General features: G+C 40.2%; 1 protein-coding gene across 1 annotated transcript in view; it reads left to right on the forward strand.

The window, feature by feature from the left end:
• The window catches only part of ADCY2 (adenylate cyclase 2), a 4311002-nt gene extending 4289283 nt beyond the window's left edge, over nt 1–21719 (forward strand). The window contains exon 25 of the mRNA XM_044065410.1: nt 21303–21719. Within this exon, the coding sequence (XP_043921345.1) occupies nt 21303–21455 (153 nt within the window). The 3' untranslated portion in view covers nt 21456–21719. The remainder of the gene's footprint in view (nt 1–21302) is intronic.
• The last annotated feature ends 704 nt before the right edge of the window (nt 21720–22423 follow it).

Consider the following 22423-nt stretch of genomic DNA (forward strand, 5'->3'; position numbering starts at 1 on the left):
CACCTTACCATTAGGCCACCCTCCTAGCTGAGCATCTTGAATCCTGGTGTCTGTGTTTGACTGGAACTTAGTATAATGCAATATAAGCAAATGGAGTATTTCTCCCTGGGCTTCTGCTGAAAATGAGTATTACCCAGTCAGACTTTCATGGTAAACAAAGACTAAATAAATAAATAAATTCATGGCTCTGGCACCAATCATTTATTTTAATCCTTTCTGCGGTATATCAGTATCATTTTGGAATTGTATGATTGTCCCTAATTTGCAGTTATCTGCAAACTTATTCAGTCAAAGGCCATCTATGTTTGCCTTAACTTCTGAGAAATAAATTCTGAACAGGTGAGAGCCTAGCACAGAACCCTGTGGTATGCCACTGGTGACTGGCGACTTGCTAGAGGTGAATTCACCCACTTTGACAGTGTGTGTCCTGTTGGTGAGCCATTTGGCTACCCACCTGGTGATGTAGGGGTTTATGCCTAGTTGAGAGAGGTTCTCTATAATACCAGAGTGGAGACTTGTGCCATATGCCTTGGCCAGGGCAAGGTAGGCCGTATGCACTTTCTTTTCCTTACCATGATCTTGGTGACCTTCTAAAAGATATTAACCAGATTTAACAGATATGATCTACCCTTAACAAATCCAAACTGGGCTGGGTCCAGAGTCTGGAGATTACATGTGTCCTTAATAGGTACCATGATGATTCCTTCCATGGCCTTAAAGATGAGGCTAGTCAGGCTTATGGGTCTATAATTCCCTGGGTCAGTTGATAGTCCCCTTTCTGTAAAAGGATAACTGTTGCTGTCTTCTATTCTGCTGGAACATAGTCTGTCTGGAAGCTGTGGTTAAATTGTGATCCATGTTTCTCTGCCAGGTCATGTTTTAAGTTACTTAAAAGGTAACCTAGGATGTTGCTACGGCCCACTGATGCCATGTTTTCAGCCTTAGAGAGTGCAGAGATGACCTGTTCTCTTGCGATAATAGGTTGAGAAATAGTGGCAGGTAGACTTTGGGGAAGACCGGTGGGGACAGGGGGTGTGAAGTTTGATTTCCTCTGAGTATGGGCAGTGCCATCTACAACCAGCTCTGTGAATAGCTGGGTGTTCCTCTTAAGATTTCAGATGTAGTTAAAATATGCTTTGTGATATTCCATAGCTAGGGAGTCTGTTTTTGCTTTATAATTTGCTTTTGAAGACTGCACTAGATCTCTGATTTGTTTGTTTAGACTATTGAGGGATTTCTTCTTATATTTCTTTCTTTTGCTGTACAACTTATTTATACCAGGTGTCCACCATTGTGGCTTGTTTTTATGACTAGACCTGGGTTTAATGTGGTCCAGTGCTGCCGATTCTATACAACTGGTTAAGTGGCTATACAAGGCATTGGTGTATACCTCTGCATAGGATTCTGTGTTTGTTGGGATAATGGGAGCTTTGAAATTTCTTATGCCTTTGCTTAGTAGGAGGTCATTTGACTGGGTAAAATTCTTTACTATTTTTGAGCTTGATGGGGTATCTGACCCTATTTTTATATATTGTGGTTTGATCTTACCAAAGAGGACATTACATGGGGGGATGTAATACTCTCCTATGTTAGTAAGTACTATGTCCAGGATATTTGAGCTCTAGTGGGTGTGCTGACCAGTTGTTCCAGAGCATTTGCACTGACAAAGTCTAAGAACCTCTGAGCTTGCATGTTAGTGGTTGTGTATGTTCCCCTGTCAATGGTAGGATAGTTAAAAATCACCCATGAGTAAGGTATTTGGCTGCATGGTGAGTGATTCCAGTAAGTCCACGTACGAGGTATGTTTTTCCTAGCTCATGGTGAGGGCCCTACAGCTAGTGATGACATGGTAAGGGATTTTGCCTATGGTTAGTTGGACATAATAGTAGTTTGAGAGAGTCATACTGTTTGACCAGTCTTGACATGTACCTCTCCTTTATGAAGATGGCTACACCTCCTGCTTTGGTTCTTTCTTGCCCAGCTGGTGGTGTGAACATATGAAAGGAATTGTAGCCTTGCATAGCCAGGGTGCTTTCCACTGCTTTGAACCATGTTTCAGTGACTTCTCAGAAGTCAGCATATTCCAAGGTGAGGAATGCTTCTAGGGAGTGGAGTTTGTTATTTAGACTCCTAGCACTGAGCAGCAGTACCTTGAGCTTATCAAGAGAAGATTTTGTTAGAGTGGGAAATTGATTACTTTAACATTGCCTTGCCTAAAAAGGCACAATAGGGGTGGCTAAAGCCTTTGCTGGTATCCTAAAACATAGAGGAGACAGGTGCAGACCATCTCTGGCAAAACAACGTGCCCATTCGATCATGTCCTCCCAAGCTGACAAATATTGGATCCCCTTGGACTACCACCAAAAGTTAAGCCCATTGTTAGTCAATCATTTTTTGTTTGTGTTCTGGCATCATCCTTGGTGAAGGTAGAATGTTGCTCAAGGCTAGACTCGTTCCTGCTTGTGACACATAATCTGAGAGTTCAGTCATGTCCCTCTTCATATAGTCTAGGGTATGATTCTCTGCAATTGGTAACAGAATCAGCAAATTTTTAAGCAGCAATTTTCTTATGTCTGTTAAAACATTTTTACATTGCTCTTTGCAAAAGTATATTCATTTGTATACTTAATCTTTAATCTCTGTTCCATAATTTAGTAAAGAATTTCATAATATTTCAAAAGATTATGGCTGATTAATAAATGTTTGTGTGTGTGTATGTCCATGCATATGTTTGTCTGAGAAGTATGGCTTCTAGGGCTGCCCTTAACATATTAATCATTAGCTGCGGTACAAATTTTGTAAAGTGAACTTGTATAGCTTTCAAAACAGTTCTCTCCTCAAATGTATGTAGGTGTATGCAGCCTAGCAGCCACAAGGTAAATACACAGAAGTGTATCTTGCAAAGCAATTATTTTTTGTTTTATTTTTTTAGATAAAGTATGCCAGGAAATATGTAAAAAATGAGCTTTGAAGACTATGGCAGCATGTTAGTGGCAAAACAGGTTAATCAAAGCAACTCCCACATATTGGTTTGAGCAAGGATGAGTTAATAGCTGCCTTGTTGCTGTTGAAATTCAGTGTAGTGTGTCTGAAGACAGCCTACACATTCATAGGTTCATAGGTGTTTACTAGTCTAATGACCACAAGGGCCTTTTTAAGCCTAGCCATGCATCCCAAATCTCTGACAAGTTCTGATACCCTTGATAAGTGTAAGCATGGTCCTGGGAGATGAACCATTTACAGGTTACCTGTGTCCATTAGAGACATAGGTGCCAAACAAAGGATGAATTTACGGTTTCCCATCCAATTGTCCAAGTTGCACTTGAATTGGGTTAGGGAGGAACTCTGCTTCACATGGACGGGGAGCCTGTTCCATAGATGGGGTAGCTTCTGGGATACATACTTGCCTCTCCAGCAGGTCCTATTGAATATAGGCAAGGTTTACATCTTTAGTATGGGTAACTCTGGTGCTGCTCATTTTGTGGATATGCAGGAGGTCCATCAGAGTGGGGTCTGACAATGCCCTGTATGCCAGACATGGAGCTCCCCTCAAAATCCTGTAGGAGACAGAATACAGGGATAGGGCCTTGAGGCAGTCTGCATTGGACATATTACTTACTCCCTGTACTCTTTTAGTGAGGAACCTCTGTGGATGTTCCAATTGTTGGATATGCTGATTAGGTACATACCAAAGGGGGCATTGTACTCAATGATCAGTCTGATGAATGCCGACTACAGTGGAACAATGACTTTCTTGGACTTAGATGTCATACCTTTGTTTGTAAGTTGCACAACATAGAATGATTTCCTCACCACTGTAGACAAATGATGATCAAAGGCTAGATTACTATCTATGTGTGTCTCTAAGTCCCTGACTACTGGGTCAACTCTAAGGGGTGTGTTGTCAGTATGATAGTTACCAGGGATGGATGACTTCCCAAAGGATATTATAATGCATTTCTTGGCATTTAGTTTTAGTCCATGGCTCTGGCACCAGTTGTATGTCTGTGTCGTCCCCTCCTGGAGAACATATGTGTCAGTGTGAGAGTCAATGACAGCTCCTAATTTGTAATCATCTGCACATTTAGTCAGCCAAAGACCACTGACATTGGCCTTGACTTCTGAGAAGTAAATGCCAAAAAAGAGAGGTCCAAGGACTAATCCCTGAGGGTCTCCACTTGTGATTAGCCTCTTTGTAGAGGTGGACTCCCAATTCTAACTTCCTGGGTCCTGTCTGTGAGCCAGTTGGCTATCCACTGGCTGACATACAGGTTTGTACTAACCTGTTCAGTTTGTCAACAATGCCCGAGTGGAGTATTATGTCAGATACCTTAGCCAGGTCAGGGTAGGCTGTGTGAACGATTTTACCCTCATTCCTTGCTTTGGTGAGCTTCTCAAAAAGTCCACCAGGTTGAGTAGACATGATCTGCCCTTGACGAAACCAAACTGGGTTGGGTCCAGTGTCTGGAGGGTTACTATATCTCTGTTGATCATTTCCATGATAATTCTTTTCATGGCTTTACATATAAGACTAGTAAGACTTATTGGTCTGTAGTTTCCAGGGTCTGTAGCTGGCCCACCTTTGTGCAGACGGCTGACTGTTGCCTTTCTCCATTCATGAGGCACAAAGCCTGTTTGGAGGCTATAGTTAAATAGCATACCTCTTAACCTGGAATCATCAAAAATCTGGACAAGGCCCATGAAAAATAGGTACAAATCTGTACGCTGATTAACATAAAACTTGCATACATAATTACATAACCCCGCCCACTCCAATGGAATTCTGGGATAACAACTTTCAAATGCAAACTGAAGAACAGACAACCAAAATATGGCACCAGAGTCCCCCTGCAGCAATCCAATGTCCTACTACCTGGCTATTTCACTCAATTTACCATAAACACTAATGTGTGCATACTGCTTTACTTCTACAATGATTATTTGGATTTTATTTTTACATTTTATAGCATAAACACAAATAGGTATCTGCTAAACAAACAATACTGTCTCACAATGAAAATAGACTTGGCATTAAAGCTTCTCTGCCTTTGAAACTCACATTCATTGAAACAGTACTGAAACCCACACCACATCCAAAGAAAATGCATTTGGCCAATGGTGGATAAAGATTACCTTTGGGCTGTTTTCAAATCATAGGCCCCTTGCACACAAAACAAGAAACATACATGCATTCTTCGATACACCTTCCTGATTTTATTAAATTGTATTCCTTGTATAATACAGCACACTTGTTAGACTTAAGTTAGAGTGTAATTTATAGTTTGAACATTTTTCTAGTAGGCAATGAAACAAAATGCATGAACCAATAATGACAAAACTACCCAATTCAAAACATTTCCATCATAAAAGTCTACTTACACACACACACACACACACACACACACACACACACACACACACACACACGCACACACACACACACACACACACACACACACTCACACTCACAATCACAAAATCACATTTTACATATATTGTTTGAACATTTTTCCAGTAGACAATAAAACAAAATCATGAACCAGTAATGACAAAAACTGCCCAATTAAGAACATTTCCATCATAAAAGTGTAAATATATAAATAGAATGACAGTAGTATAATCCATAGGCAGCTTGCACTTATTTTCAATTTCAGTTTGTTTTTTTTTGGGGGGGGGGGACAAAAGGGCAAAAATCAGAGACACATTTTAATCATTGCTTGTATAATTTTGGAAAGTTGCTAGAATAAAACAGGTTACCACCATGCATTTCATTGTCTTGAACCCAGAACCCTGTGCACTACAGTTAGAACATACCCCTATGCCAAATCATCAACTTCTTGAAAGTCAGTTAGACTGAAACTTAAATGGCTATAATTTAGTGAATTCAGTTCTCAATTCTCACCATAGCTCTCAAATTCTTAGCACAAAAAACCTGGACAAAGCCAATAATGGGGGAATGCAGCCCCAAAACAGGGACAAATTTCAAATACTTAACTGATCTTATAAACTTAGAAAATTGCTAGAATGGTTTTGTGTTACCATTTATTTGAAGAATATGTAGTCTGAAATTCAAATGCCTATCAATATTTGGTGAATTCAATCAATCATTCAACAAAAATCCTTAAAACCACAGATTTAATGAGGAACAGAACAAAAATATGAGGAATGAGTTCACAAGTGGTGGTGGCTAGGGACTTTAAGCTCTTTTTACCTTGTACCCTAGGTACAGGTTTTAAACCTTTCTAGCCACCACCTCCATTCAATGGGGGCATTTTCACACACACACCCAACCACCTCCATTCAATGGGGGCATTTTCACACACACACACACACACACTTTCGGAGCAGTGACATAAGCAAGAAACATGACAAGCTAACAACACTTGAGGATATAAAAGACACAAATATAGCTGTGTAAGTCAAGGTGAACTACACAAAAAAGAAGCTGAAGAAACTAAATGAAAAAATGAATAACAGTACTACAGGATTCTGTATATCTGTCTAATACCTAGATTAATCACCTCAGCAACACATAACCCCCTTCGGTAAATGTCAACAGTATTTTATAATTTATTAAGAATCAAATACAGAAATTGTATGCAATGAAAATATATAAATACACACACACACACACACACACACACACACACACACACACACATACACACACACACACACACACACACACACACACAAACAAACACACAGATACAGCTGTAAACTATTTCATTATAGATGCCCTTTATGAGGTACACTTAAAAGCCTGTCATGACCACCAGCAAAAAATTACTTCATTACAATTACACAGTTTAACACTAGTTATAGTCAACAAGGAATAGAAGTATTGCTGTCTTAAAAAGAAAAGGTTGGAATCTGCTTAAAAATCAGTAGATTCTATCCAGAAAAGAAGACATAACACACAGGCTACTGTGACCGGATCGTGTTAAGTTCATAACACTGATGAGGGACACCAGTTCCAAAGCAGTTTAACAAAGCAGCTTCAGTTTTTCCGTAAATGCTTTTAGTGAGCTGCAGATATTCAGCAGAGAATAGGATTAGATGCCGAATGCTTACAGACAATATTCACGAGTGCATGCTTGTATTTTCTCATGTAAAAATACTTACAAATAAAGCTGCCTTTCAATGTAATATGCACTATTAATCATCCAAACATTTTGTGAAACACTCTACATGGATAAATTCAGAATAAAGGAAGTGGGTGTCACGCATTTATGCAGACTGTAAATTAAGGGAACTTCATCTGAGAGGTAGCAGTGGCACTAGTACCTTAAAGCAAAACTATATCGTCAACTCCATTCTGACTGGACGGCACCTTGAAACTCTGCAGTAAGTTGTATCCAGCATTCCAGCTTAAAGCCATAACGGTACCTTGCAGTTGTATCCAGCTTAAATCCATAACGGCACCTTGAAACTCTGCAGTTGTATCTGTAATGGTACCATTGAAATGACGGCAGTCCTCCCAGTATTCAAAAAGACATGCTGATAATCCCAGCCTCCCACGCATGTCCCTAGAACTTAATTCCGATTCCGACAGGCTGATGGAGCTGACATCATCGGGCACGTGATGGCGTCAACTCTAAAAATGCAAACATTAAAAAGTCTAAAAAAATAGATGAAAAAATCAGAAATGAAGGGGTGCCACTAGGGAATTGTGGCACCCCATTATTGGGACCCCAAAACTTGGTAAAAAATTAGTAATTCGGGACGGTTGGGAGGTCTGTTAAATAGTAATTCTAGAGGCCATGATAGGCCACGTTTCATGTTATTTAGAAGGCATCTGGGATATTGTCTGGGCCCATTGATACAGTGTTCTTGGTCTTACAGAGAGCATTAAGGACCTGTTCCCTAGCGATAGTAGGGGGAGTTATATGAGTTATATGTGATATTTCCTGAGGGAAGGTTGAGGGAGAGAGAGGAGTAAAGCTGGAGCTGAATTTAGCAGCCAGGGGGTTTGCTATATCTTCTGGCTCAATATAGGTGGCTCCATTTACAATGCGCTCTGTACACAATTGTGTATTGCCTTTGAGGTTGTGGACATAGCTAAAGAATGCTTTGTGATTGTCCTTGGCCTGGGAGGCTAAACTTACCTCAAATTTGGCTTTCGTAGACTTTATTTGTTCCTTGAGTTGTTTGTTTAGTTTGATGAGAGTGCCTTTATCCTGCTGGGTGCTGCAAATGGACTGTTGCAGGCACTTTGTATACTCTGAATGCAGGGGGAAGAAGCAACACAGCACATCCCATGATAATATCAAATACAGCTTTAATTGTTGAACATGGAAATGGATATAAGATGTAGCTAAGAGGCAGTAACAGGTTGAGATGCAAAAGAGAGCAAGAGTGGAGAGAGGCTACGGCCACAAAGGAGGAAACAGAGCAGCAACATGAACTGGCCATGGTGAGGTTGAAGGGAAAGAAGTGAAGCCATAAAAAAGCAGCTGATTGACTTTCACCAAATGCATGTGAGTATTAGTAGCAAAAGCAGCCCTGGGTGCTAAGGTCAGTACTAAATTATTTCCTAAGTATAAAGAGGTAAAAACTGCAAGAAAGACACAGCCAAGCTAGAGTCTTCACTGGTGTAGCTCCCACTGTATTTCACTGTATGGTTAACAGACTGTAGTTTTCCGATACACCACAAGGTGGAGCTCCTTTTCATTAGATATAAAAGAGAGAAACGAAAGTGAAAGAGATCAGACTGAAACACAGGATGAAGGAATAAGGGGCCTTGCATTAAAATCGGATGTTTCTAGTGTCTGGGAGAGGGAAATGAAGTTGCAGATCGTGTTTTTTCCTCCTTGGAAAACCTGGTCAATGGTGATCTGTGGCATCAGGAGTGAAGTCTGGAACCAGTAGCCCCACACCTGCATCTGATCAGCAAGGACAGGAATACTGTTGGGCCTATTATAAAGAAGCCATTTTCGATTACCAGATGGCTATTGGGTGATCCCTACACTTCTCATCAGTGGAACTGCGGTGCCTGACATCTAGAATATTATCGACAGAGTGGTGAGAGGCTTTGGCCGCCATTTTATACTTTCATAAGATTGTGCTATAGCTTCGACTGGGACTGTGGGCCTAGGCTTTTCCTTTTTCCTTTTCTGAACTGGAACTGTTTAGCTTTATCTCGAAATAGTACTGGCTGCCATTTTGGGGATCTCATGTTACTCACCATTCAGAGTGGATTTTCCCTTAAGTGCTTTCTGGATTACAAATACCCAGGTTTTATATGAGCTCCAACTTTGGGCCCCATTATGCTGGCATTAAGACTGTAAGTAGTCACTGGCCAGTGAACAGAGCATAACAGAGTGTTTTCACAGTTTGGTCTGATTAGAACTGATCAAGGTTATAGCTGCTGTTAGTATTGTTGCATTATGGAATCGTTACTGCTTAATGACATTGCATTTTTGCTCATATTTGAATGACAAGACCTCTCTTATTGAGTTCTGGGAGGTGTGATTTCACTGTATATATACCTCTTATTGCCTTATTGCTAAACTTTGTGCTACTGCAATAATTTGTTTGCTACTGTGCTGTTGCCTGTTAAGACTAGAGTTGACATCTGGAATAAAATCTGTTATTTGCAACCTTGGTGTGTTGGGTGTAAATAGTGATGTCACCAGAGTCAGGTAGGAAGGAACCCGTACACTATTCAGCTGCACTTGTGGGTGTGCTACACTGGGTAATTCTTTAAATGCCCTGAAGAGAAGTGCTGCAAATAATGTATTTCTATGCAAATGACCCTAAAGAACATACCAGTGTTTCAGCCATATGGCTTCTGAATGCCCATGACTTTTTACTTTTTAAGTCTTTATGGGAACATTCAGGCCAATAAAGCCAACCCCCACAAGCTTTATACATGCCACATTTTGTTTTTTTGTTTTTTGACCTTGCCAGTACAGCATAACTGGACTGTTTGACTATACTTTAAAAACACAGAGCTTAAAATGAAGCCTGATATTCATAAACATTATGGTGCCGTCAAAATATCCTATTCAACATCCAGACCAAAGGGTGAAAACCTCACAACAACAGACCATTCAGTGAACACTACAACTTAGTATAAGGAGGGGGATGACTTTGCCAGTTTTGTGTAGGCATTTCAACTAGTGTGTCGTTGTTGTTGTTGTCTTTCAGCTTTTCCCGGTTAGGGGTCGCCACGGCGGAACTCCGGTCCGCTAATGATTGGCAGTAGATTTTCACAAATAACAAGGTGCCAGCTCAGCATTCAACCTTCAACGAAGGCACACCCATTTACGCATGTCTTTCGAACGCCCACCCAACCGCGGGGAGGACATGCAGACTCCACACAGAAGGCACTCCTCGCACTCCAGCAGAGAATCGAACGGGAGAACCTCTTGCTGTGAGGCAACAACGCTACCGCTGCACCACCGAGGAAGTCCATTTCATCAAGTGTGTAATCACACCAAATAGAGCAGGGGCAGTCAGCTGTTACAGGCAAACGGACCTTTTACTAGAAATCTCAGGTCTGGTTACTACTACACCTTATATCCACACATTTCTGTGGATATAAAACCTGCTAATAACAGCAACTTTTAATGTATATAAAGAAATACCAAGATGAAGAAAAACAATCATCACCTCTTATTTGTAGCTTTTTTTGACTTTATGCCATTCCTACAAAAAGCAAACTATAAAACCAATTAATACGAAGTTATGATTTTAAATGCAACCACAGTACTTAACTAAGAGGGACCTCTTCTTCCTGAAAATAATGTATTTAATGTATTTTTATCTGGTATTAGCCCTGCTTTCATTTCTTTTTCTGAATGTAGGCCTTTTTCCTTATTGACGTGCTTAACTGATTTTTTTTCCCAAACACCTTTATTGAATTACCACTTGTGACATAGGGAAATTTACATTCATATAAAAGTAATCAAACTATATTAACATAACAAACATTATACTTCACATATATTGCTATATATCATATAACCTAAGTAACATTACATAGTTTATTCAATTCCTGCCTTTTTTAACAAAAAACATCTTTAGTAAACCATCACTTACTAGATAGGCAATCATATATGTATGTAAATACAAACAAACCACACTGACACAAACCTAGTCGCTAGCATTTTACATCACAAACCATACTGACACACTCCCAGTTGAAAACATTATACATCACTTATAATCTACCCAATCTTTCTCACTCAATCATTACATAGCTAATTTAAGTCCTGCCACTTTTTAAACCTCATTCCTCCGTGTCTAATAATGATGGCTGCCAAAAAAATCAGTTACTAGAAGATGTGCTTAACTGATTGATCTTAAGTGCAGGCTATCATAAAGAGAAGCACCCCCCTCTTAAATTAATAATCTCTGCCTCTGGTTACTTACCAATTCCTCTTGCCAGCCATAAATACATAGCTGCAACCTTTTAAAATGTGAATCTGTATTTAAGCAGCAGGATGTCCAAGACATTTATTGTGAACATGGCTGTAAAGTACAGTTGTTTAAGCAAACTTACCATAACAGTAGATGTTTGAATGATCTTTCCTGCCAACAGAGCAAGATAGGCTGAACTCTGAAAGGACATTGCTAGGAAGAACAAAAAATAAATGCCCACACCCTGGCACACCAAAAAACAAGAAGGATGAAAGGAGGGAGTGACTACTGCAGTAGTGATCATATTGATCATTGCAGAAGTATCCTTAGCTATATGGGTAGATTTCCCTAGCTCACTAACTTAGGGAGTTAGAAGAAGAAGAGTCCAAGACCCCTGACGAATGGTCCTTGCAAAGCCTGATCTAGACCTAGAGAAGGAATCAAGCCTATAGTGCTTTGCAAAAGCATATACAGAGGATCAAGTAGCAGCTTCTACAGTACTTTCAGAATCCAACCTGTTCCAAAAAGCCATAGGTGAAGCCAAGGTCCTGGTGCAGTGGGTCTTGACCCTGCCTGGCATATTTGTTGTGGTGAGTATAACAAAACATAATAGCCTTAAATAACCATTTGAAGTAGTCTGTTTTGACACAGGTTATCCCTTCTTCTTACCTTCACAAGAAATGATCAATTGATCCAAAAGTCTGAGAGATTTGTTCCTGTCAAGACAGTGCACAAGTTGTCTGTGGACATCCAAGGTATGGTGTATTCTTTCTCCCTCATTTTGAGTTTGAGAAAGAAAACAGGGAGATGGATAGTTTGGCTTAAAGTAAACTGAGATACCACTTTAGGCATAAAAGAATGATTACTTCTCAAAGAAACTCTTTTCCTGTGTAAAATAAGATAAGGACTACTCACCATAAGAGCTTGCAACTTATATACCCTTCTTGCAAAGGTCAGAGCAAACAGTAAAACTGTTTCCATATTAAGACCCTCAAGTTAGCCAGGTTAGATAGTTCAGAACACCACAAATCTAAGATCCAAAGGAGGGCCACCATTTTTCTTGGAGGCTTTTTATGCAAAACCCCTTTCAAAAACATTTTCACATGAGACTGCAAAGAAAGAGGAGGATTCGTGGGCAGACGTGCTCAAATACCTGTACACATGAAGCTTGACAGAGGAGTAAGAAAGGCCATAGAATAGTAACACACACAAATATTGTTAAACCAGAGAACAAATAGCCCTAATACAGATCGGTAGCCCAACATAATGCATCAGAGATACTTCAGGTGCAGCTAACACTGGGTAAGACAGCGATTCAGGTCGTAGCCTGTTATAGGTCCCCAACCATGTCCCAAGACACACACTCCATGTTCCTAAGCACCTTGGAGAATATTAGGGTCCAACCTAACACTCTCATACTGGGCGACTTCAACTACCCCTCCATTAACTGGGAAAACTATGCATGTACCAATACCCTTGCCCAACGTTTCCTGGAATTCATTAATTCTAATGCCCTGGACCAGCTTGTTCTTCCTCCTACCAGAGGTAGCAACATCCTTGACCTGGTCATTACTAACATGGGCGACCGTTGCTCTACACCAGTAGTCAAATCCTCCCTGGTTAGATCTGACCACAAACTAATCACCTTGGAAATCCACATTCCTGCCACCCCCACCCTCCCCCCGCAAAGGTAACCACCATGAAAAACTTCCCCAAAGCTAGCTTTGGGCTCCTAAAAACAGAGGTGGCCAACTTCACAGCACCTATGCAACTGGAGAATATTTGCATGACCGCCGAATCATACACCAATGCACTGTACGAACACATACACAAATGCATGGATCTCGCCGTACCCAATAGAACCAAGACGCTCTCCTCCAAAAAAAGGAAGCCAATATGGTGGTCCCCTGTCATAAACAAAGTCTACAACAGAAGGAGGAAACTGATGGGGAATAAGGTGCAGTCCCAAGACTGGAAAAATTCCCTTATCAGCCTCAACAAAAAGCTGAGATCCCTCATCAAATCCTCTAAAGCTAGCTATGAAAATAGAATTGCAGCAGATAGTAAAGACAACCACAAGGCCTTCTATAGTTATGTAAAGAATCTCCACGGCAATACCCAGATTTGTTCTGAGCTACAGTACCTCCTATATTAAGCCAACAGATATTGCCAATATACTGGCTGACAGATTCAGTGCCAACTTTACCCCTCTCCCCCTCCAAAGGACCAATCACAATACCAGTAGACTGCAAGGCACCCATTATTACTGCTGCACAGGTTAAAACAGCATTGTCCAAGGCCAAGAATACAGCTTCTATGGGACTTGACAATATCCCTGGCTGTGCTCTACATGAACTATAGAGTGAACTGGCACCTCACCTGTGTGCCCTGTTCAATCACAACCTCACCTCAGGCTTTGTCCCTACCGAATGGCGCACTGCTACAGTCATCCCTCTCCACAAAGGAGGAGTGACTACAGACCCTAGGAACTATTGCCCCATTAGCCTGACAAGTCTGATATGTAAAGCTATCAACGCATCATCATGGACCTAATAAACAGGGATATAGGGAATCTCCAAATTCTGGATCCCACACAGTTTGGTTTTGTGAAGGGTAGATCATGCCTGCTCTACTTGGTTGAATTCTTTGAGTCAGTCACCAAAGCTGTGGATGAAGGCAAGGTGGTTTATACAGCCTACCTTGATCTGGCCAAGGCCTTTGATACCATTCCCCACTCAGGAAACAGAAAAACTCACTAAGCTAGACATCAACCCCTATATCACTAGGTGAGTTGCAAACTGGCTCACAGATAGAACCTACAGTGTGAAAGTAGCTGAATCCAAGTCAGACTGCCGACCAGTCACGAGTGGAGTCCCACAGGGATCGGTCCTGGGTCCACTCCTGTTTGGTATCTACTACTCAGAAGTCCAGGCCAACATGAAGGGGCTCTGCCTGACAAAGTTTGCAGACAATTGTAAGTTGGGAGCCATTATTAACTCCCCAAGTGATGTTGACATCCTACAGAAAGGCCTCACTGAAACCAACAACTGATGTCAGAACCATGGCCTTAAGCTCACTGGCAAAAAATGTGTCATCATCCCCTTTTGGAAAAACCTGATTCCAATGAATTACCACATCGATGGTAGTCCATTGAACACAGATGGCGTCATAAGAGATCTGGGAACACAGGTTGACAGCAACATCTCTTTTGACTATCACATTGCCACTATTGTCAGAAAGTCCTTCTATGTGCCACATCTCATTACTAAGGGTTTTGCATCTAGGAAGAAGGAGGTCATTGTCTCCCTCTACTCTTAGTTCATTAGGCCAATCATTGAGTACAATGCTCCATTTGGCATGTACCTCACTAAACACCTGCAACAACTGGAGAGGCCGCAAAAGTACCTCACAAAAAGGATCCTAGGCCTTAAACACTTGTCCTATATGGACAGACTCAAAAAACTCCAACTATTCTCTGTCTCATATCACCTACTTAGGGGCGATCTCTGCTTGACTTACAAAGCCATGTCTGACCCAGCTCTGTTAGAAATGCTACATCTAAAGAAATCCCAATCCCTCCACACCACATGCTCCAGAGACTTCAACCTCACAACCACAATCAATAGAACATGCTGGAGGGACAGGTTCATAACCCAGAGATTGCCCATGCTATGGAATAGACTTCCCATAGATGTCAAGCAGAGCACCTCACTGGCCCTCTTCAAGAGAAATCTTGATGACTGTATGGGAAATACAAAATTCACCCCAGGGATCACTCCAGTGGCTGTACTCGGCAGTTGCACTGGGAACTAAGGTTGGGTGGCATGATGCCAGGGTAATCCTATGGGCTAGGCTTGTAAAGCCTCCAGGGCCATTAGCCTAGTACACACCTATGAACCTACAAACCTATGAAATGAGTGCTAGTTATGTTGTTGGCACCAACTAGAAAATGTTTTCCATTTACTAATATATGATTTTCTAGTAACAGACTTTCTTGCCTCTGTTAGTACCTGCTGCAAGTCCTTAGTAAACAGGTGCCTAAAAGGAATTAAGACCCTTCCATCCAGGCATTCAAATGAAGTTGATCGGTGTAGGGCTGTATCAAACACCCCTGTTCTTATGTGAATAGATCCAGTCAGTGGGGAAGCTTGTGGTAATTGGTAATTGCCTCTGGCCATTAACAAAAGAAGAGATAAACACTGTTGCCTGGGCCAAAAGGAAGTCACCACAGTGAACTTGGGAGATTCCTTTCTGAATCTTCAGAAGTGCCTTAGATGTTAGTGGAAAGGGTGGAAAAGCATACAGGAACACTCCTGCCCTAGGAAAAGAAAAGACATCTGTCTTACATGCCTTCTTGCATAGAGGCCTGGAGTAGGATATTACCAGCTGACTGTTGGACAGGAGACAAAGTGGTCTACTTGAGAAACTCCCCACAGATGGATCAAATCTTAGGAGACCCCCCCCGATCTTGTTTCCATTTCTGAGGGCCTACCCTAGCTCTGCTCAGCTTATCTGTGTCACAGTTTTGCTCTGATGGAATGTAGGATGCTTGTAGGGTGATATTGCAATGTGAAGCCCAATCCCAAGCTAACATGGCTAGTCTGCAGAGGGGTTATGACCTAGTTTCCCCTTGCTTGTTGATGTACCACATAACTGTGGTATTGTCTGTAGCAACTTGAAGAGGTCATGGGGACTAAAGATGATTCAGAGAGTTGAGTGTCTTAATCAGGGCAAGCATCCTTTTTATATTTATGTGCTTGCATCTTTCATTGGTGCCCCACATACCTTGCATGTTTATCCCTCCTGAAACTGCTCCCCAACCAAAGTCCGGGGTATCTGTGGTGACTGACTGCTTTGGAACAAAGAGGGATAAGAGGAAACCTGGATTTAGGGATATCTGTTGTCTCCACCAGGTGATTTCTCTTCTGACAAACCTCAGCACTGGGATCTGAAAAGACAAGGGGTGTAGATGATGGGACCAAAGAGACTTCAAATAGCACTATATCTTTCTCGTGGAATTTTGCCTGGGGCACCATGAGAATCATAGAAGGCATAAGACCCAAAAATCCTGAGGTGTTCTATCACAGTGACCAAACTCTGAATGGAAAACCACAGAAAGAGATCTAGATATAGATCTATTGTTTCCTCTGTGGAAGAAAGCCTCTTTGAACAGTGGTGTTTAGCTGACATTCCAGAAACACAATCCTGTGAGAAGGAGACAAGAGAGAGATTCCTGACACTTTAAAAAAGATACTGCAAAGATAAGCAAGTTATCTAAATATGGAAAACATGTGAATACTCTGTAGTGTGAAACAAGCCATAACTGGATCTAGACACTTTGAGAACACCCTTGTTGTAGTGGATAGTCCAAAGGGTAAGGCAGAGAAGTTCTAATGAGATCCAGGCACACAAAACCTTAAGAAATGCCTAAAGTCTGGGTGAACAGAAATGTGATGGTAAGCATCTTTTAAACCTAATGTTACAAGGAAACTTGAAATAGGAAGAAGAGGTAACAGGTTCTGAAATTACATCATTTTGAATTTGGGCACTGTCACAAACAGTTTTAGGAAAGAAAGATCTAGAACTGGTATCCTAGCATTTCCTTTCTTTGACACTAAAACTGTCTTGAATAAAATCCTTTTCCCACCTGGAAATGGAGAAATGGTTCTATCATTTCCTGGGACAGCATCTGATGAAGGACAGGTGGAAACAAAAGAGTCTGGTTTGGAGGATAAGGAATTACATCCTGGAAAGGAGGAATTTCCTCCCACTGCCATCTTCAACCTTGATGAATGATTTTCAGAACCCATTTGTCTAAAACTCTCTGTTGCCAAAGAAAAAAGTAGAGGGGAGAACAAAGTCTCGTAAATAGTCATTCTGACTTTTCGGACTGACCTGGGTTTGGGGGGTTTTCAGAATTCTTCTTGGAACCTCCTTGCCATTTCTTCTTAAATGTATCTTTATCTGCATTTTGTTAAGATTGTTTATTTTGTTTCTCACTCGAACTGGATGAGGAATTAAAGAATCCCTTGGAAAATTTGGAAAAGAAGGGCTGAAATTTTTTAGGGATTCCGTGTATCAGCTTACCCCTTTCATCACACTTTATGATCACCTCTGTAGCAGATGGGCCAACGACTACATCTGTAACCAAAGAAGAATTTAAAATCTCATTTTTAATATCATCTGGGAAGTCCTAAAAACACAGCCACGCAAACCTCCTCAAAACCGTACCAGTGGCCATAGCCCATGAAGTAGTATCAACAGATTCATACACACACTGTAAGCAATGAGTAGTGACTTGAATAATAGAATAAATCAAGTTATTTATATCAGATTTTTCCTCACAAGAAAAAAAAACTGCAGATAAAACATTCCTCATACTTTCACAATTCATCAAAAGAAACCTTAAAATATGAGCTTGACAATTAAAAATTCTGAAAATCAAAGTTGCAGAAGCATACACTTTTTCCTGTACTTATCAATCACCATTAATCTTCTCATCCTTATCAGATATAGTAGCATTGGAATTAACTAAGTGTTTAGCAGCAGAAGGATTAACTAAAGCTATAGCTGCTGGATTAGGTTTGGGAAGAGTGTATAAAAATGTACATCCTATCTGCCTTTTTAGGGGCCGCTATTTGACTGTCAGGAATATTGCTGTCAGTAACACCCACATCCTTCAAAGCTGACAGAACTGGAGAAAAGGTTGCAAGTTCTGGAAATTTCTTCTGTAACAGACCATAGTATTTTCTTAGGAACTGAGAAGCTGCCTCATTAGTTTTAATATTTTATTGATTATATTTTATATTTAAATGTTTGATGTTTTGTGAGCTGAAAGGTTTTTACTATTGAATTTTATATTATTGTATGTTTAAGAGGGTGTGTTGTTTTATGTGAATGTTGATTGGTTAATGCTTTCTGACATCACTGTTTGACTGTTTAAAATGTTTTTGGCATTTTTAACAATGGTCTGATGAAGCTACAGTTGTAGTGAAAGCACTTACCCCATTAAACTTTATTTTTTGTATCCCTTCGTGTGGTGATTGGATTGTTGGACTGCTTAAAAACTCAGTGTTCACCCACTGAAAACACTTGCACATTCTAGAAATAGTTTCAGAGAAAGAGACCCCACCACAGGAAGAGTAGGAAACCAAGCTCTCCTCCGAGTCTGAATCAAAAATCTGAGAAGAAAACCCTGCATTTGTCCCTTCATACTCCTGTCCAGAACTAGAATCTTAAATCTTTTCTGAAATGGAGGTATCATTCTTTTGTTTACAAGAAACTACTTTACAAGAAGGATTAGTAGCCTGAATTAAACACTGAGCCAGACCCAGCAAACTACTCCCTTCCCTGTTCCCTCTCCCAGGACTGACAAGAGTGGCTCTCCCTTGCACATTGAGGGCATCCCAACAGTCACAGGGGATGTGGCTAACCCATGGCCCATAGTGCCTGTAAGAGCTACATCAGAGGGATAAGGTTTAGAAGATGAGTGGTCTGAGGTACAACTAACAGCCACAGCAGAGTCACCTGTTGCTAGCCTACTGTTATGGCAAAAGCAATTTGCTTAGCCTTTTCCTTTTGTGGCTGGAAGAAGGACCGACCATGGGTCCAACAGACTGTTATTCCAAAAAATACACAATACACAAAAGTTAAGGATATGTAATATACATTATAAATATTAAGTATGTGCACACACACACACAAACTTATGGCAGTTTTTAAAATAACAGTACTATTTACTAGAGAAGTTGACACAATGAGCATTCTGCAATATAACCTGCAATTTAAGGAAATTAATAAATATGGCATATTGGGCGGCCACGGTGGTGCACTGGTTAGCATTGTCACCTCACAGCAAGAGGTTCTCCGGTTCGATCCTTGGCTGGGGTGCCTTCTGTGCGGAGTCTGCATGTTCTCCCTGTGGTCGCGTGGGTTTCCTCTGGGTGCTCCGGTTTCCTCCCACATCAAAAAGACATGCTGTAGGTGGATTGGACACTCCAAATTGGCCCTAGGTGTGAGTATGTGCATGTGTGTGCCTTCAGTGGAAGGTTGAGCGCCGGGCTGGCAACTTGACACCGTAGAACTCCACTGCCAATCATGAGCGGACAGGTGATCCGCTGTGGCGACCCCTAAATGGGAAAAGCCGAAAGAAGAAGAATAAATATGGCATATTCATGTATTAAATTAATACAAAATATGAATGAATCTATATAAATTGAAAGTATACTAAATTCCAATATTCTTCCAAAGTTGTTAAATAAAAATCTTGGTAAAGCAGCATTTTCTTCCAGAGAGTATGCTGAATCACTTGCAGCAAGTTGTGACTTCTACAGCATGTTTACTTGTGGGTACTTCTTATTACTGTCATATTTCTCCCATACTATATAATCTCCAGTGGCATACTAGCTTGTCTTGATTCTGCTTCATTCAGCTCTGCATGATCAGGGTCTCCTTTACCTGAAGGGGCTTTTGTTTCCATATTATCTGTTTAAGCTGCTTTGTTCCTCTACTCTGGGATATTTGGAGTTTCCTAAGGATCACCTGAAGAACTCGGGGAATTTGGTGTTTTAGCCTTCTCCTACAATGGTTACATGATGCATCAACTCTTTCAGGTTTTAGGAAGTGTCATAAACACACTTTTTTAATTTTATGTTGGTTAAGTACATTTTACCTTTTGCTATTACTTTTTTAATCGTGTCATTAGGCTAACTTTCTGTAATGATCCCTTCAGTACTTTAATTTCTTGTTTTTGTAATTCAGTTTCTATCATATGTGTGCTCTTCTTAATTAATTTATGTTTTATGCTTTCCTACTTGTTTTATAATACTTGCTTGTAATGGTGCTTAGTACAGAATCAACTAAATAAACCTGGACTTGAATGTGGATGTGAACTTTATACAAAACTACATAGAACCAAAAATATAATGCAGAGCAGATGGTGGCTCAGGTATTACATTAAGAAGACTAAAACATTTCACAGATATTCACAAACATTTTTACACTTTGTGATGGGAGAAGGGAGCATAAGTCATCAGAAAATGGCTAGGAATAAATATGACCAAGAAGTGTATAGCATAATATATATAACTCTAGCAATGTGTGTCATTGGTACTTATAGCTTACTACACAATCACTGCAACTACATCAGGAGCTTTCGTAGAAATTCATATATGGAAGATATATTTTGAAACTATCCATATGACTTGAACAAGAGTATTAGTCCATATGTTCACAAACCATTACAACTTGGATATAATTTCTAGAGGATGGGCTTTATGTGATTGGGCTATATTGGTGAGTATTTTGTCTTAAGATGGGGAATATTGCCTTTCCATCCTTTTTCTTCTGTCAGTGTATCTGTTTTTGTTACTTTTTGAGATAATGTCAGTTATATGGATCAGCTGCAAATAATACTCTGAAGTAAGACAGTAAATTTATAAGAGATGCTCACCACAATCCTGGATATTTGAAGGTGTCTCCTGCAGAAAATGCATATAATTCCTGCACACCTGATCCCTGCTACCCTTCAGAAATCTTACCAAAATAGTTGATCCAACAGATGTTTTATGCTGCCTAACAGAGATAAAGCCTGCAAAGGTCACTGTATATTTTATCACTGAGGACAGGAGATAATTGAAGGGCATCTGAACTGATTGTTTATTTTACACATTGGTAAGGCAGCAGTGAAGATGTCCATGGACAGTATATTTAGGACTGCTAAAACTATGATGTCAGATACCGATGCCCGTGGCAGATAGAAGTCCTGGTATAGGAATCTGCTGCAAATGACACACTCGAAGATTTAGTTTTACAGTGAGCATTAATGTCACATTTCTAATATTTTAGAAGTAATATTTTAAGTAAAGGAGTACTTGATTTTAGCTTTCATAGTTTTCAGTCCATGTTCCCAAACTGCTTTAATTTTTATGTTTCAGGTTACAGAAGAAACTGCCAATGTTTTGCAGATACTTGGCTACAGCTGCTCTTGCCGGGGAATAATTAATGTGAAAGGGAAAGGCGAACTGAAGACATACTTTGTGCATACAGAAATGACACGGACCCTTTCACAGGGGAATGTTGCAACCTGAAACACACTATTATCAGTTCACTATAGTTTACCAAGAACACCAATGTCATCGGCATAACTACAGGACATTTGTAGATAGTTTCATAACTGCACGAATCCTGGGCATGTTCACCAAGTAGTGACATGTAGTGGACACTGTCAGCATTGTCCAGAGAGACAATCTTTATTCATAGGACAAGTTTTGTACAAATCGTGTCTAATGTTTAATGCCATTGTTTTTGTAAAAGTTAATCATTAAAGGTTTATATGTACCTTTGCCTTAAAATATAGTTTTGTCACTTTTTAACATATAATTTATTTACAGTTTTACACAACTGATAAAGTCTGCCTGTATGTAAGAAGTCAAAGGGTGTTTCATAAACTGGACTTTGCAATATTCTAACTTCATCTTGAGTGGCACACATTGCAGATGATAGAAGGAACTCTGCTTGGAGCTCTACACTTTCACTACAGAGAAATATTTGTTGTTCTTTCAACTATGCAAAGACATGACCCTACTTTCAGTTTAACCATCATAAATTTCTTACTAACAAAACATATTAAATGAAACAAAAGTACACTGTATGAACTGCAAAAAGGTACTGAGAAAATCCTTTTTATAGGGGAGTCAATGTTACGATATATTGATACATACATAACTGCACACAGGAAATGCAATGTAACATTAATCTATCTGGTGCTAGCATTAGGTATACAGAGAGCGCTTTGAATCAGTGGTCTCCAAATTTTGTAACACAAACTGTCATATATGATTCTGACAGATATTGCAAATGGTAAATATTGATGTGTGGCTGATCTCTTTTAAAGTAAAATCAACATTTGCCAAGGTCTAACTTTTTTCTTGCTTCTGCTCATGGGAAACAATGAAACACAAGGGATGGGAAACAATGAATGCAAAGAATAGAATGGTGCTGCATACCAGAACTGAAAAATATTCTCAACAATATCAGATTTACTGAAAGAGGAACA

This window comes from Protopterus annectens, chromosome 3.part0, assembly GCF_019279795.1.
Source record: "Protopterus annectens isolate FY-2018-M chromosome 3.part0, PAN1.0, whole genome shotgun sequence".
In the NCBI taxonomy this organism is placed as follows: domain Eukaryota; kingdom Metazoa; phylum Chordata; order Ceratodontiformes; family Protopteridae; genus Protopterus; species Protopterus annectens.